Source organism: Eurosta solidaginis, chromosome 1 (assembly GCF_040869045.1).
Source record: "Eurosta solidaginis isolate ZX-2024a chromosome 1, ASM4086904v1, whole genome shotgun sequence".
NCBI classification, from domain to species: Eukaryota; Metazoa; Arthropoda; class Insecta; order Diptera; family Tephritidae; genus Eurosta; species Eurosta solidaginis.
The window spans coordinates 83,697,282-83,713,255 of record NC_090319.1 but is presented as its reverse complement, the minus strand read 5'-3'; the positions used below and the strand labels follow the sequence as shown (position 1 = coordinate 83,713,255).

General features: G+C 38.7%; 2 protein-coding genes across 11 annotated transcripts in view; one reads left to right on the top strand and one right to left on the bottom strand.

The window, feature by feature from the left end:
• Positions 1–2,449: 2,449 nt before the first annotated feature.
• On the top strand, positions 2,450–8,897 carry nmdyn-D7 (nucleoside diphosphate kinase homolog 7). 2 transcript variants are annotated; one of them, XM_067758924.1, is made up of 9 exons: positions 2,450–2,590; positions 2,654–2,761; positions 5,223–5,389; positions 5,460–5,618; positions 5,693–5,900; positions 5,962–6,061; positions 8,251–8,384; positions 8,451–8,564; positions 8,632–8,897. In XM_067758924.1, the coding sequence occupies exons 1-9, from the start codon at positions 2,588–2,590 to the stop codon at positions 8,770–8,772; spliced, it is 1,134 nt and encodes a 377-aa protein (XP_067615025.1). In that variant the 5' UTR covers positions 2,450–2,587; the 3' UTR covers positions 8,773–8,897. The 2 variants fall into 2 exon arrangements, with proteins under 2 accessions (XP_067615025.1, XP_067615026.1); XM_067758925.1 differs by lacking the exon at positions 2,654–2,761 and having other exon boundaries at positions 2,460–2,590.
• Positions 8,730–15,974, bottom strand: part of LOC137236380 (solute carrier family 15 member 2) — a 49,260-nt gene continuing 42,015 nt past the window's right edge. For all 9 annotated transcript variants that reach the window (XM_067758917.1, XM_067758910.1, XM_067758909.1 and 6 more), the window contains 3 exons: positions 9,383–9,493; positions 9,199–9,306; positions 8,730–9,134 (listed from right to left, as the gene is read on the bottom strand). In XM_067758917.1, the coding sequence (XP_067615018.1) occupies positions 8,928–9,134; positions 9,199–9,306; positions 9,383–9,493 (426 nt within the window). In that variant the 3' untranslated portion in view covers positions 8,730–8,927. The remainder of the gene's footprint in view (positions 9,135–9,198; positions 9,307–9,382; positions 9,494–15,974) is intronic.

Here is a 15,974-nt window from a genome sequence, read left to right as displayed (position 1 = left end):
CGAATTATTTTAAAATTAAGATTATCTGGGTCCCGGGCCATAGTGATATCCCGGGTAACTGTCAAACGGGTTCACTAAGGCTCACCTATCAATGGTTATTGGGGTTTTGACAGGGCACCGTCCCATGGGTATCCATGCGGTACGTCTCAATATACTGGAAACTCCATCCTGCTGCAGCTGTATGGAGAATAACGAGGTAGAATCACCAAATCACTTTATGCTTGATTTCCCAGCTTTTGCCAGAACTAGGCGAAAGTACTTCGGTCGCGACTCACTTGGATCTCCCAAGGATCTATCCAAAGTTAAGATCGGTATCATTCGCAGCTTTATCGTTGCTACCCAACGATTCTCTAAGTAGCTAGATCTAAGTCACCGTTATTTTTGTTGCATGTGGTATCACAACGAACCTTCGTGTTGTCCAAGTGAGCTTTCCTCATCAGGGCAGCTACCACCTAACCTAACCCTCATGTAGGTGAGGTTGACAATTAGGTTGCGGAAGCTTTGAAGCTAGGTATTGCGCTTATCAACCCCTTGTCCCAATATCTATGGACCACAGCCGCAGGCGAAGTAATTGGTTTTCAGCGACCTCGAAGAAAAACATTTAGGCATTTAGGATTTGTATTTGTATTTATTAGGCAATTTATCCCAGCACAACAATTTGGCAAGGAAAGAATGAACGCTGTTAAAGTGCCACGTGCAACTTAAAGAGTTTGCAATATGTTAAAGAAGGAATCGAGACAAACAGCCCAGGCGCGAAGAATTCTATCCTAACCAGACAACACGGAATTGGTTACAAAAAATGTGACTAGCGATAACGACGATTAGTTGAGGATCGCACTGCGGCCATTGGTCTATTGTGCCCTCAGCTGCTTCACAGCACCTCATCCAAGCCGACATCTCTGATGAACCCTAACGGTTCACCTGGCTTGAGGGATTTGATGTGAGAATGCTCTGGCCATGGTGAGCCCATAAACTTAGCACTACGTCTTGAGATTGCGTCACACTCCAGGAGGATATGGTCCGCCGTCTCCGCTGATCGATCACAAAACCGGCATGTGTTGTTCGATATTATACCCAGCTTTTGCATGTGACTGTTCAGTCTACAGTGTCCTATAATAATAGCTGTTAGGATTCTTAGGTTATCTTTCGAGAGGCCTATTAATGCCCTATATCGAGTTGTGATGCAACGTCCTAACACTAACTTAGATTATCTCTGACCTGGCATATTGCGCCAGTGTTCTTCCCTCTTTTTCCTTTCCTCTACTAATAGATGCCTCCTAATTTCCTGCGGGCCTACTGGCAGGAACGGCTCAGGACCAATAGGTCGTGTCGTTGCTGCCTCTGGTCAGGCTGTCCGCCTGCTCATTACCCTCAACTCCCCTGTAGCCAGGAACCCAGGCCAACAGTAGTTCGTTGTGTGCTCCTAGTTGATTTAGCTTATCAACGCACTCAAGGACCAGTGCTGATTTTATTTCAAACGCCGAGATCGCCTTGGCGGCCTGACTGTCACTGAGTAAGGCAATTGTTTCATTGGAGTATTCGCGCAGAAGGTTCAGGTTAGCGAATACTTCTGCTTGAAAAATGCTCGGGTATGCTCCCAGGGGTGTTGATATCTTGGCTCTGGGTCCAACGACTTCAGATCCAATCCCATCTGGCGTCTTCGAGCCATCGGTATACCATACTATTCTACTTAGCTGATGAATTCTCTCAATTCTGCTTCCTTCCCATGTACCATAGTGGTAAGAATAAACTCTACTCAAATTAAACTGCTGTTAAATCCCGCTCTGAAAAATCAGGCCATAGGGCCGTAACCTACTCCGAGTTTTCTACCCGGGACGTTTGAAGTAGTTGGCAAAAACGCTCTCTCAATACCAACCAAGGCGAATCCATACCAGGTGGTGGCAAAGCGAATTCAACCAATTAGCCGCACAGAAAAATGTCAAGTGAAAAGAAAATTTTCATTGATTTCGATTAACTGACATATTGGAGTACAAGGCGTTGTATGGAAAATTATCAAGAAGCAATCAGCTGTTGGGATAACAACACCTGGGGCCCTATTCAGTAACTGTGAGTTTTAAAATGTACACTTTTTCTTCATATAATTTGTATGAAAGAAAAATGTACATTTCAAAACTCATAGTTACTGAATAGGGCCTCTGGTACTGAATTCACCTTGATACCTACTATATAATTTGTAAGGTCCTTAGACAGTATATTAGACAAATACGCGTCAATAATCATTAATACACAAACAAAATAAAACGTAACAACGACAAAATAATATCGCAAAATTTTGCAGAACGAAATTTGTTAAGAAATAATAAAATACCACTCTACAGAAGGGTATAATTAATTCTTACGTTTTACATTTTGAGAGTCTCTGAGCTTACCTGCTGCGCCTTTGACAGCAACAGTTTTCGAACCACTGTATTAACAGCGGTTGATCTGGTTGCCGGGAAACCAAAACAAATAATTAAATTTTCTTATTTGTCTGCCAATTTCCTAATTATTTCAAACAAAAATTGTATTTTGTGAGAACTTTACAAGGAAACCCCAACAAATTTGTTAAAAAAAGAGACGAACAAAAATGGTAAGTAAGCAAATGTAAAGATTCGATATTCCTTTACTAATTGATTCGATTAAATTGGTGCAGGCATTGAATCGTCGTTTATCCTTTTTAGCTGAATGGTATCAGGAGGAAGCGGCCATTATACGCACATTTACTATATCCTTTTTTCCAGACGGAAATGCCATTGAAGTAGTGAGTAATGTTAGATGATGAGACCATTATTACTTCTGATTAGTTCCTTTCTTACTGCACACTAATAGAGATTGTGCCACCAATGATGTGCTTTTTAAAAGACAGTCGTAGCATATTCATTGTTCCGTCCCAAAAGTTTTTATGGATTTTAATGAAAGGAACAAGGTATTCTAGGGCCACCAAGCAAAATCAAAGATTCAAGAGATAGCATTACCTAATTATGAATTTATCTGTTACGAATGATATGATAAATTTTCATCTTTTATACTCGGATCACTCTTACCTGTTTCACTGTTTTAAAGTATATCCACCAAGCTACGCCGTATCTGCAATAGTGAAAATAAACGTGTGGACCACATCCTTCGCGCATACCCCCTATTTTTAAAGGAATACAAAGTATATTCATACACATTAGGGTAGAGCATAATTCGCAATTTTCGTTCTTCTTGTAGCGATAAGGAGATTCCACAAGGGCTTTGGCGAGTTTTATCGATGTTGATGTTTGTAATAGCACCATTAATGTACTAGTCTGACCATTTCGGAACTAGGTGATATGACCACGCCAGCCGGGATTCAAGGGGTTGTGTAGCGCAATATATAGCTTCTCCAACCCAATTGTCAACCTCACCTTCGAGCGGCGAATCCCGTTTCACTAACAGACGAGGCTCTGGCGACCCCAAGCTCCTCATGGAACTTGGTGGTGGGGAGGGAGGGATGGCCTGAAGGTTCAATGTGGCCATATAAATCGTTCCCGAGATGGTCGGGCCAGCACCTTAATGGTGCTGTGTTACCGGAGCGTATCGGATCTGTATCCGACAAAGGACCATCACATCGATAACACTCCCCCAAGCCTTCGGGGAGTAACCTAATCGCTACAACAACAACAACAACAACCACACCAGCCAGTTACTTCACCTTGCGAAACCTGACATTATCACCGACTAAATCATCGGCGACCTTCTTTACAACATGGACGTCCCAAATGCCGACCATTTTGAACGTCCACGTCAATGTGACTACGCTACCGACTGTCTTACACCCCAAAATCTTGGGTGTGACGTTCGATCAGGATCTACATTTTGGTGAGCATGCAGCCGCAATTATACCGAAAATCCAGAGCCGTAATAAAATCCCCAAATCTCTTGCTGGCAGTACTTGGGAAAACTATAAAGAAATGCTCATTACCACTTACAAAGCAATTGGCCCGCCGATTGCATGCTACGCTTCCCCGATATAGTCGCCAAGCCTAAAGATTACCCACTGGAAGAAGCTACAGGCCTGCCAAAATACCGCCCTCAGAACCGCCACGGGTTGTCTCCTTATGTCCCCAGAACACCATCTACATAATGAGGCGAGAATACTCCCAATAAGGGAAAGAAATGAACTGCTAACCAAACAGTTTATGTTGAATACCCAGAAACCTGGGCATCCCAACAGCCATCTGATTGATGAGCAAACACCGCCCAGGGGCTCAAGGAGTCACCTCCACAAGCACTATGAGGAAATATGGCACCTGAGAACACAGCTGTACGAAGCCAAAAAACATAAGCAGGGGCTTGGTGAACTCCATAAACAGGCGTCGGACCTCTATGTCAGGAATTTCCCGGTGAATGCAGTACTCAAAGAGCAATACCCTAAACTTGCGGAAGAGGAACGCACACTCCCAAGGGAAACGCGAGGAACTCTAGCCCAACTTCGATCTGGAAACTGTAACAGGTTAAACTCTTACCTATCCAGAATCAACCCCGACATACAAAATGTATGCCCTGCTTGCAATGTGTCCCCACATGACACCAACATCTCTTCAATTGTAATGTAGAACCAACGCCTCTAACACCTCTTTCATTATGGTCCACCCCTGTTAAAACAGCAAGTTTCCTCGGACTCCCGTTAGAGGTCATTGATGACAATTTGTGATTGGTCAGACCTATTGGATGGGCGAAGCATTACTACATCAACAACAACCATGTCAGCCGGTTCATGTACCGGAGTGACTCTGGATTCTTTTTCCCGATCAAGGGCTGTAATTTTAGTGTAACCCCATTTAATTTGTTGCGTCCCTCCCGCCACGTTGAACCCTATAGGTCATCCAACCCCCTCCTTTCGAGAGGAATTGGGAGCAACGAAGGCACCGCCTGCTAAATAAACAGGATTCATCACGCGTAGGCGAAGAGTGGAGAAGCTACAAATTTCGCAGGCGATTCTTGAGACAGTTGCGCTACACAGTGCTTGAGTCCCTGTAGTCCACATTTCTTTACTTTATATAACAATTCTATTTTTGTTTTCGGAAAAAACAAGAGTGGCCTGAAACAAATAAAGGATGCTTCTGGGAAACTCTTAATCTAGCAAACTTAAAACCTTTCGTGTGACTTTCTCACAGTTTTTTCAAAATTGGAAATCACAGTTTCATGATCTGAAAATGTTTTTTACTTATATATTTATGTATGTATAATAATTCTAGTATGACCTACAACATAAACGGACATTCCTAAGGCGCACCAAAATGCCTGAATTATCCGAGCGCGACTTTTTTATTGGTTCCAAAATCAACATTTTTGGAAGGCAATTTGATATTGTTGATTACGCTGATGAAATAACAAAGAGTTTACTCGATAAATATCGTAAAAAGTATGCAAACAATAACGTAAATTATGACCTTTAAATATTTATTATAAAAAATCATGTATTTATGTCTTAGAACTTTTCTGTTACTGAAGAGCACTTGCATTCCACATTTGGGCGCCGTACTCTGTGCTCTAATCGATTCTAATTTTAGTATAAATAGAGGGCTTATGGTGCAATTCACGCCTGAGCAAGTGAAAGAGTTTTTAAAAAATAAACATGGCATTGAAGCATCGTAAGTAGAAAACAAAAATATGCATGCATACAAATATACTATATACTTAAATATGGTTTCATATCGTTATTTAGGAGCCTACTAATGAATCAACTGATTGCAGGCCCTTCTATTGGTTTTGAAGTTATCGCTGATAACGCTGTACAGAAAATAAGACTATGCAAAGACCAAAACAAAGGATGTTTGAATGAGAACATAACGGCGCCACTAGTAAATTTATTTGAAAGAGAAGACATGCGTATTGGCATTTATTGTCCACAAGATGAGGAGGAAGCGGAACAAGTAAATAAGTTTGGTTAGATGGATTAGTGAAATACCATTCATTTCATTATCTGTTACCTAGGATCTCAGTTACTTTTTCAATCCGAAAAATGGGTTACAAGCAACAATACAACTTAAAAACTCCACATTGGGCATCATTAAACCACATTGCATTAAAGAAGGTTTGTATTTGACTAAAAGTAATATATCGACTGATGGGTTTCAACTGTTGTTCCAAAACGAGAAAAAACGTATTAAACGGCGTTCCTTAACCATATTCCGAAATGTTGTTGTTGTTGTTGTAGCTATAAGGTAACTCCCCGAAGGCTTTGGGGAGTGTTATCGATGTGATGGTCCTTTGCCGGATACGGATCCGGTACGCTCCGGTAACACAGCACCATTAAGGTGCTAGCCCGACCATCTCGGGAACGATTTATATGGCCACATAAAACCTTCAGGCCATCCGCCAAATTACTAATTAATTTGTCAAACTTTGTGAACAGACTGACTTATACCACTATCAAAAAAAAAACAGTAACTATTTTGTTTACCAACCAAAAATAAACACATTTTATCGAGCTAGTTTTCATGGCATACTGCTAATCCCTTCAGATTATATTATTTTATTAAGATTTGAAAAGCCGATAAACTAGATTTTTTAAAATTTTTACATGTACCGCTTTCAAAATCAAGGGCTCATATATGATCGAAGATTCCATTTCGATGAAATTGTCAAATCGCTTAGGTTTATCATTTTATTTTCGGTCGAAATTTAAATTTCGCGCACCTTTATCTATAGAAAGCTAAGTAGACGATCTATATGTTTAGATATTCATATTATTGAATTTCTTATTTCAATGATGTTGTTGTTGTCGTTATAACAAGCACCATTGTGGTACTGAGGGATTCAAGGGGTTGTGTAGCGCAATATATAGCTTCTCCAACACAATTGTCAACCTTACCTTCGAGCGGCGAATCCCGTTTCACTAACAGACGAGGCTCTGGTGACCCCAAGCTCCTCATGGAACTTTGGGGAGGGGTGGGAGGGATGGCCTGAAGGTTTAATGTGGCCATATAAATCGTTCCCTAGATGGTCGGGCTAGTACCTTAATGGTGCTGTGTTACCGGAGCGTACCGGATCTGTATCCGGCAAAGGACCATCATATCGATAACACTCCCCAAAGCCTTCGGGGAGTAACCTTATCGCTGCAACAACAAAAATAACAACAGGTACTAGCCCGACCAACTCGGGAACGACTAATATGACCACCATAAACCTTCTAGGCCATATGTTGTTGTTGTTGTAGCAATGCTCGCCCCAGCTAATAGCCGCGACCGATCACAAATTGTCATCAATATCCTCTAACGGGAGTCCAAGGAAACTTGCCGTTTCAACAGGGGTGGCCATAAGGAAAGGGGTGTTAGAGGCGTTGGTTCCACATTACAATTAAAGAGATGGTTGGTGTCATGTGGGGACACATTGCAAGCGGGGCATACATTTTGTATGTCGGGGTTGATTCTGGATAGGTAAGAGTTTAACCTGTTACAGTATCCAGAACGAAGTTGAGCAAGAGTGACAGGCGTTTCCCTGGGGAGTATGCGTTCCTCTTCCGCGAGTTCTGGATATTTTTCTTGAAGTACTGGATTCACCGGGCAATTCCCGACATAAAGGTCCGACGCCTGTCTATGGAGTTCACCAAGGACCTGCTTGTGTTTTTTCGCTTCATACGGCTGGGTTCTCAGGTGCCGTATTTCCTCAAAATGCTTACGGAGATGACTCCTTAGGCCCCTAGGCGGTGCTGGTTCGTCAATCAGATGTCTGTTGGGATGCCCAGGTTTCTGGGTATTCAACAGGAACTGTTTGGTCAGCATCTCATTTCTCTCCCTGATGGGGAGTATTCTCGCCTCATTATGCAGATGGTGTTCTGGGGACATAAGAAGACAGCCCGTGGCGATTCTGAGAGCAGTATTTTGGCAGGCCTGTAGTTTCTTCCAGTGGGTAGTTTTTAGGCTTGGCGACCATATGGGTGACGCGTAGCACGTAATCGGCTGGCTAATTGCTTTGTATGTGGTCATGAGCGTTTCTTTATCTTTTCCCCAGGTACTGCCAGCAAGGGATTTGAGGATTTTATTACGGCTCTGAATTCTCGGAACAATTGCGGTTGCGTGCGCACCAAAATGTAGATCCTGATCAAACGTCACACCCAAGATTTTGGGGTGTAGGACAGTCGGTAGCGTAGTGCCATCGACGTGGATGTTCAATATGGTCGACCCCCCATTTCTAGGCCATATCGTATTTATTTGTATATCGCTTCTTGTCAGCCATGTATTTAACATTTACATAATTTTTATTCTTATCAAATCTTTTCAGGAAATTTAGGTCGTATAATCTCCGAGATAACAAATAACGGCTTCAAAATTACCGGACTACGAATGAACTTAATGGAGCGCGTGAATTGTGAGGAGTTCTTCGAAGTTTATCGTGGAATATTACCGGAATATATTGTGAGTGGCAGCATAATCGAATTTGTTGCAATTGAATATCTGAAAATATTTTTTATATTCTTACAGCCGATGGTGGCACAACTTGCAAGCGGAATCAGTATGGCATTGGAAATTGTAGCTACTGATGATAAGAAGAACAGTTATGAGGAATTTAGACAATTTTGTGGACCTATGGATCCGGTATGTGATTTAATAAAGAACAAAATTCCACTACTATTCATTGGATTTGTTTTTCTTTTTTTTATAGGAAATCGCCAAAATGCTACGTCCACACACATTGCGCGCCAAATTCGGAATTAGTAAAACCTTAAATGCGGTTCATTGCACTGACCTAGAAGATGATACTGTTTTGGAATTGCAATATATATTCAAAATTCTAGATTCGTAAATTTTGTTATGTATGTATGTTAGTACCCATATGTATGAATATTTGTTTTATATACATATGGAACTACTTTTGTATAGTATAAATAAATGATTTAGTCAATTATATTTGAAAAATAAAATATTCACTTTTATATTTCTACATATTTATGTAGTAAATTAAATAGTTGTCCTACGACTCGCTGAGCTTGCTGCGCTAGTACTAGGCTCGTCGTCATCATACTTTTGTATTAAAGCATTGTTTGTTAGCAACGTATATGAATTGTAATCTGCGACTTCTTGTTGTAGCATATACTCATATGCTAACACGGTGAAAATGATGATACAAATAAGCATCAGAAAAGCGAAGAAAAAATATTCATAAGTCTGAAAATTAAAAGTACGCATGAAACGAAATGTTATGCAAAGCAAATTTAAATGCAATAATTACCTTTGAAACAAAAAAGTTTAATTTTGTAATTATAACAACGATAAGATTACCAAAGGCATTGTTAATGAACCACGAAGCTGTTACCACCGATTTCATTGATGCTGGCGCCTGAAAATTATTTATATATTTATTGTACAATAATTTTTTTTTTAATATTTCGTGAAGTTTTTACTTTTTACTGTACCTGTGTAAATGCAAATTTTAAGCCCGGTATCGATAGTAATAGCTCTCCTAACATTAACAACAAAAATTGTGGAATTTGCCAAGCAATATTGATTGATCGATAAGGACGATTCTGTAATGAAAATGTGATAGTAGAGTAGGAGAGTGTTAAATTACTAAGCAAAACGCATTTAAAGGGCTTAATTTTTGTTAACAAATATTTCTATATATATCTATATATTAATGCGCTAACCAAATACGCATACTTACCATACGTAAAATCATATAAAAGTTATATGAATCGATTCGTATGGATCAGGCGCAGTGCAAATATTACTCTATTTGTTTATAATTAATAGAAAAAGTTGTCTGTAAATTCGAACAATCACTCCAAATATCGAAATTTATGTCCTGCATAAAAGCGCGCCATCTGTAGGACCAATTATGTAAGCGCTCTAAAACAAACACACATATCGTAACCCCACCGAATTCGAAATTCGAAAAGCGACTACGCTGTGTTGCTCAAATGTTTCACCTACAATCATATGCGTACGGGCCAGACGGTGAAAGAATTAAACATGGTTTCCCATTGTTGCCACTTACCTATAGTGGCCTCTACCAAAATCCTAAAAAATTGTTCCAAATAATTTGTAGCGTACAAAAAAAACTTAAATAGAATTAGGCCCAGTTTATCAGTGGTTGGTTAAGCTAAGCTTAAACTAAGCTTGCTTAAACTCTAGTCAAATTTAAACTCCAGTTAAACTACTGAGCAGTTTTTCAGCCACAGTTTAAGGCCGCCTTTGGGGTATGCTGTTTTGTGCGGCAACATTGGTTGTTTTTATTATCTAGATAATTTGTAGATACGGCAACAGCTGGATTTTGTTTACCCAACAAACATGAAAAAAAATTATCCTGCGAAATATATCTAGTTCCGGAAGTAATATCTAACATCATTATTTAATTATTCTTAAGCCAGATAGTCCTCGAGTTGATATCCAACTTCATTCTCCAGTTACTATCCAACCTTTGAGAAATTTTGTAAAATTAAAAGCTTTCCAGTTGATCTCCAACGTCATTAATAATTTCCAATTATTATCATAATTTCGAGAGATTTTGAGAAATGTACAGTTCTCAAATGAATATTCATCCCATTTTTCAAGTTGATATCTTACATTATATATCGAGTTGAGGTGGAGTTAAAAAAATCTCCAAGATGGTACCACCAAAACCAACAGCTGTTTATTGTGAGATGTAAACACCTGTTGATATCAGTAATGAAGCGTAATTAATCAAGAATAAATTATATAGGCGGCCGCCGTGGTGTGATGGTAGCGTGCTCGGCCTGCCACACCGAAGATCCTACATCAACATCATTGAATCGTACATTTGAGTCCCGTTATAGAACCGCAAGTTGTTAATTACATTTCTTCAACTTAAGTAATAGCATATTTTGCTTTATAAAAACTTCCCTCTTTTGCTGAGTACGCTATGATTCTCGAGTTGAGCCACTGTTTCGAAACAACTTTTGAGATTTTAGAAGTATGCCTAGTTATCAACATGAGCTCTAATGGTACTCAAGCCCAAATGCTTGTTGGGTATATTCGACGCCATTTCGTACGAACGCAAATAACTGATAGGTTAACTAGAGTTTAACCCTGGCAGATCGGCCGCTTAAGCTCAGCTTAAAATTCAGTTTAAGTAGACTGAAAAACTGCCGAATATGTTTAAGCGTAGTTTAACTGACAAACTGAGTTCAACTTGTACTGAAAAACCGGGCCTTAATTTTTCACTTACACGTAAATACATAGGTCTTTGTTTAACAGATTCTTTGTTTTTTATTTTAGTTGCTTTTAAAATAACATGAAATCACAAATATTGAGTTAACTTTTGTTGAAACTAACTAAATTTATTTATAACAATTAATGGCAAATTTGCCCGAAAATGTTTTGCAGATTTAATCCTCATTTTAGATAAAGTACGTCTTATACACAAAAAAAAAAAAAATAATTTGCTACAAAAATATAACATTAAATTTTTATACTCAGTTGAGCAGAGCTCACAGAGTATATTAACTTTGATTGGATAACGGTTGGTTGTACAGGTATAAAGGAATCGAGATAGATATAGGTTTCCATATATCAGAATCATCAGTATCGAAAAAAAATTTGATTGAGCCATGTCCGTCCGTCCGTCCGTCCGTCTGCCCGTTAACACGATAACTTGAGTAAATTTTGAGGTATCTTGATGAAATTTGGTATGTAGATTCCTGTGCACTCATCTCAGATCGCTATTTAAAATGAACGATATCGGACTATAACCACGCCCACTTTTTCGATATCGAAAATTTCGAAAAACCGAAAAAATGCGATAATTCATTGCCAAAGGCGGTTAAAGCGATGAAACTTGGTAGATGGGTTGACGTTATGACGCAGAATAGAAAATTAGTAAGATTTTGGACAATGGGCGTGGCACCGCACACTTTTACAAGAAGGTAATTAAAAAGTTTTGCAAGCTGTAATTTGGCAGTCGTTGACGATATCATGATGAAATTTGGCAGGAAAGTTACTACTATTACTATATATGTGCTAAATAAAAATTAGCAAAATTGGAAGAAGAACACGCCCACTTTTTAAAAAAAAATTTTTTAAATTCAAATTTTAACAAAAAATTTAATATCTTTACTGTATATAAGTAAATTAAGTCAAAATTCAACTCCAGTAATGATATGATGTAACAAAATACAAAAATAAAAGAAAATTTCAAAATGGGCGTGGCTCCGCCCATTTTCATTTAGTTTGTCTAGAATACTTTTAATGCCATAAGTCGAACAAAAATTTACCAATCCTTCTCAAATTTGGTAGGGGCATAGATCCTATGACGGTAACTGTTCTCTGTGAAAATGGGCGAAATCGGTGAAAGCCACGCCCAGTTTTTATACACAGACCACCGTCTGTCCTTCCGCTCGGCCGTTAACACAATAACTTGAGCAAAAACCGATATATCTTTACTAAACTTAGCCCACGTACTTATCTGAACTCACTTTATATTGGTATAAAAAATGGCCGAAATCCGACCATAACTACGCCCACTTTATCGATATCGAAAATTACGAAAAATGATAAAAATGCCATAATTCTATACCAAATACGAAAAAAGGATGAAACATGGTAACTGGATTGGTTTATTGACACAAAATATAACTTTGGAAAAAACTTTGTAAAATGGGTGTGACACCTACCATATTAAGTAGAAGAAAATGAAAAAGTTCTACAAGGGGAAATCAACAGCCCTTGGAATCTTGGCAGGAATACTGTTAGTGGTATTGCATATATAAATAAATTAGCAGTACCCGACAGATGATTTTCTGGATCACCTGGTCCACGCCTTCACATATACATCTAAGGGCCACTCGCTTTTAAAACCCTCATTAATACCTTTAATTTGATATCCATATCGTATCATTCTAGAGTCACCCCTGGCCCATCCTAATGGCGATATCTCGAAAAGGCGTCCACCTATAGACCTAATGTCCACTCCCTCTTCAAATGCTCAGTAACACCTTTCGTTTGATACCTTTATCGTACAAACATTCTAGAGTCACCCCTGGCCCACCCTAATGGCGATATTTTGAAAAGGCGTCCACCTGTAGACCTAATGTACACTCCCTCTTAAAATGCTCAGTAACACCTTTCGTTTGATACCCATATCGTACAAACATTCTAGAGTCACCCCTGGCCCACCCTAATGGCGATATCTCGAAAAGGCGTCCACCTATAGACCTAATGCCCACTCCCTCTTAAAATGCTTAGTAACACCTTTCGTTTGATACCCATATCGTACAAACATTCTAGAGTCACCCTTGGTCCACCTTTATGGCGATATCTTGAAAAGGCGTCCACCTATAGAACTAAGGATTACTCCCTTTTAAAATACTCATTACCACCTTTCATTTGATACCCATATCGTACAAACACATTCTAGAGTCACCCTGGCCCACCCTAATGGCAATATCTCGAAAAGGCGTCCACCTATAGACCTAATGCCCACTCCCTCTTAAAATGCTCAGTAACACCTTTCGTTTGATACCCATATCGTACAAACATTCTAGAGTCACCTCTGGCCCACCCTAATGGCGATATCTCGAAAAGGCGTCCACCTATAGACCTAATGCCCACTCCCTCTTAAAATGCTCAGTAACACCTTTCATTTGATACCCATATCGTACAAACAAATTCTAGCGTCAGCCCTGGTCCACCTTTATGGCGATATCCCTAAATGGCGTCCATCCATAGAACTATGGCCTACTCTCTCTTAAAATACTCTTTAATACCTTCCATTTGATACACATGTCATACAACCACATTCCAGGGTTACCCTAGGTTCATTTTCCTACATAGTGATTTTCCTTATTTTGTCTCCATAGCTCTCAACTGAGTATGTAATGTTCGGTTACACCCGAACTTAGCCTTCCTTACTTGTTTATATTGTCTTTTATGTTAATTTATTTTATTTCTTATTTTATTTTATTATATATTATTTTATTTCAACTTAGTTTATTATTATTTAAATGCAGCTTGACTGAATCGGAAAATTTCACGTTGTATATTAAAGGAAAAAAAACGTCCCTTGGTTTTAGGTGAAAACGGCAACCGGCATCATGGCGGCCGTATTGCATAGGCAGTATATTTCCCACTATATTATTAGGCTAACTTTGTTGGATTATATGCCCATTAATAGGATGCTTAGATCTCATAACCCTAATTTGTTTATGTCGCTTAAAGTTATGAAATAAATTTTATTTTAGTAAATATGTTTGCGTGAATAATTTCAATGTTTTTGTTTGTTTTTCTTTTCTTTCTAATTTATTCTGCTTTGTTATATCTTAGTATTGTAGCGGATCTACTTGCAAATCCTCTTATTTGCCCTTTTGCTAGGTTCGTATCGCTAAACTGTTGAATAAATAACTCCAATATTGAATAATGGAAAAATGGCCTTTATTAAAATACTTCACAATAACACTTATACTTTGCAACTCGCTGGCTTAATAACCAAACTGATAGCTCAAATGAAACTCCACTATTTAAAATAATACTGCTATTGCTCGCTAGATATCGTCTTAATCGAAACTCAAATCAAACTGAATTACTTTTTACTCGCTTGTGCCGCTTTTATAGTTTACGCTGCATACATCTAGGCTCTTCTATTTCCAGAACTTACCAACTATTTCGAGTGTTTATAGTTCTCATATAGGCCCCTATTATGAGCATTATTCGATTTTCGATCTTCGCTGGCTATCGAACATCGAAAATCGAATTTGAAATTGGTATTATGACAACTCATCTCTGTCGAAATTTTCGTTGTGTATCTAATTTTCAAGCGAATAGAAATTTGTTGTCGATGTTGTATCGAATAGAAAAAGAATTGTTTAAAATGTAAGTTTTTTGTATTTATGTTCTACTTTTTTACTACCTACTAGTAATTTTAAACTATTTGGTTTAATTTTATATATATCCAAGGTCGTGAGTACAAAACAACAGCTTGAAAGACTGGTTTCAATTATGGAACAAAATCCCCATATAGCAAAGGAATTTTCACATTATAGAAATGCAACTTTGCTTGATGCAGCTCAGCCTCCTCGTAATTCAATTTTATTCATCTTTCACAAATAAAATTTTCCAAGAAATTCAACACCTCTGATAGTACCACAGACACAGTCGGCTGGGCAAGTCCGAGTGCATTTTCGTTTCCAACACTCAGTTGGTAGGATCTCTGAGCACAAAATCGGAGAACTGTTGCCAAAATTAAAAAATATTAGGAATAGACTCGGCTCTTGTGCATTGCTGCAGCAGTTCATATGTACTGGACAACAAGTCCATGAACGCTTCTTTGGACAGTCTGAAATTTTGAATAAATTTATAAACAAAACTTATAATTTCAACAATTTAACAACTTATTTAGAAAGCCACACTTACGTGGTGGAATTCACTTCCAAAGGATTTGAAGCATCTCACCCGTCTTCTTCTTCTGGCTAGCTCCAGTAAGCTTTCCTCTTCATCTGACGAATCATCAAACCACAATTCCGTTGTAGTCATACTTTTATTTTTAATATTTGCATTTAATAACTAGTTCTGCTTTTGTTTATTTATTCTATTTTATTTGACAGAGTATTGGAAATGTGCTATTGTGAACCTTTGAATTTATCGAAATTCACAATAATGCTTGCCTTCATCGAACGCGCGTCGTAATACCGAATGAAAATTCGTTCGATCAGCTCTTTCGACCACAGTCGAAGTTCGAATTTGTCTCATAATAGGGGCCATAGTTTCTACTTGTTTACAATTTTCTACTTTTCAGCGTCTCTCAGATGTATGTGAGTTTGTAGTTTACAGTCTCTCGCACACACATAGGCGTATATGTAAATGCATCTGTGTGTGGCATCTCTCGGCTGCCTTATATATGTGTATACATGATTTGATTATTGACGTAAACACCGCTTAGCATCGCCTTAGTGATGGTATAGCTAGTGATGCTAATATCCGTGACACTGCCCTCCACCTAAGTCTGATCGTCCCGATCAGACAAATCTCTCGATCTAAACGCTGCTAATCTCTCCA

Coding starts and splice junctions, on each gene's coding strand:
- nmdyn-D7 (XM_067758924.1), top strand. Junction 5,619..5,692: donor AAACATGGCATTGAAGCATC/GTAAGTAGAAAA, acceptor ATCGTTATTTAG/GAGCCTACTAATGAATCAAC. Junction 8,565..8,631: donor TTTGTGGACCTATGGATCCG/GTATGTGATTTA, acceptor TTTTTTTTATAG/GAAATCGCCAAAATGCTACG.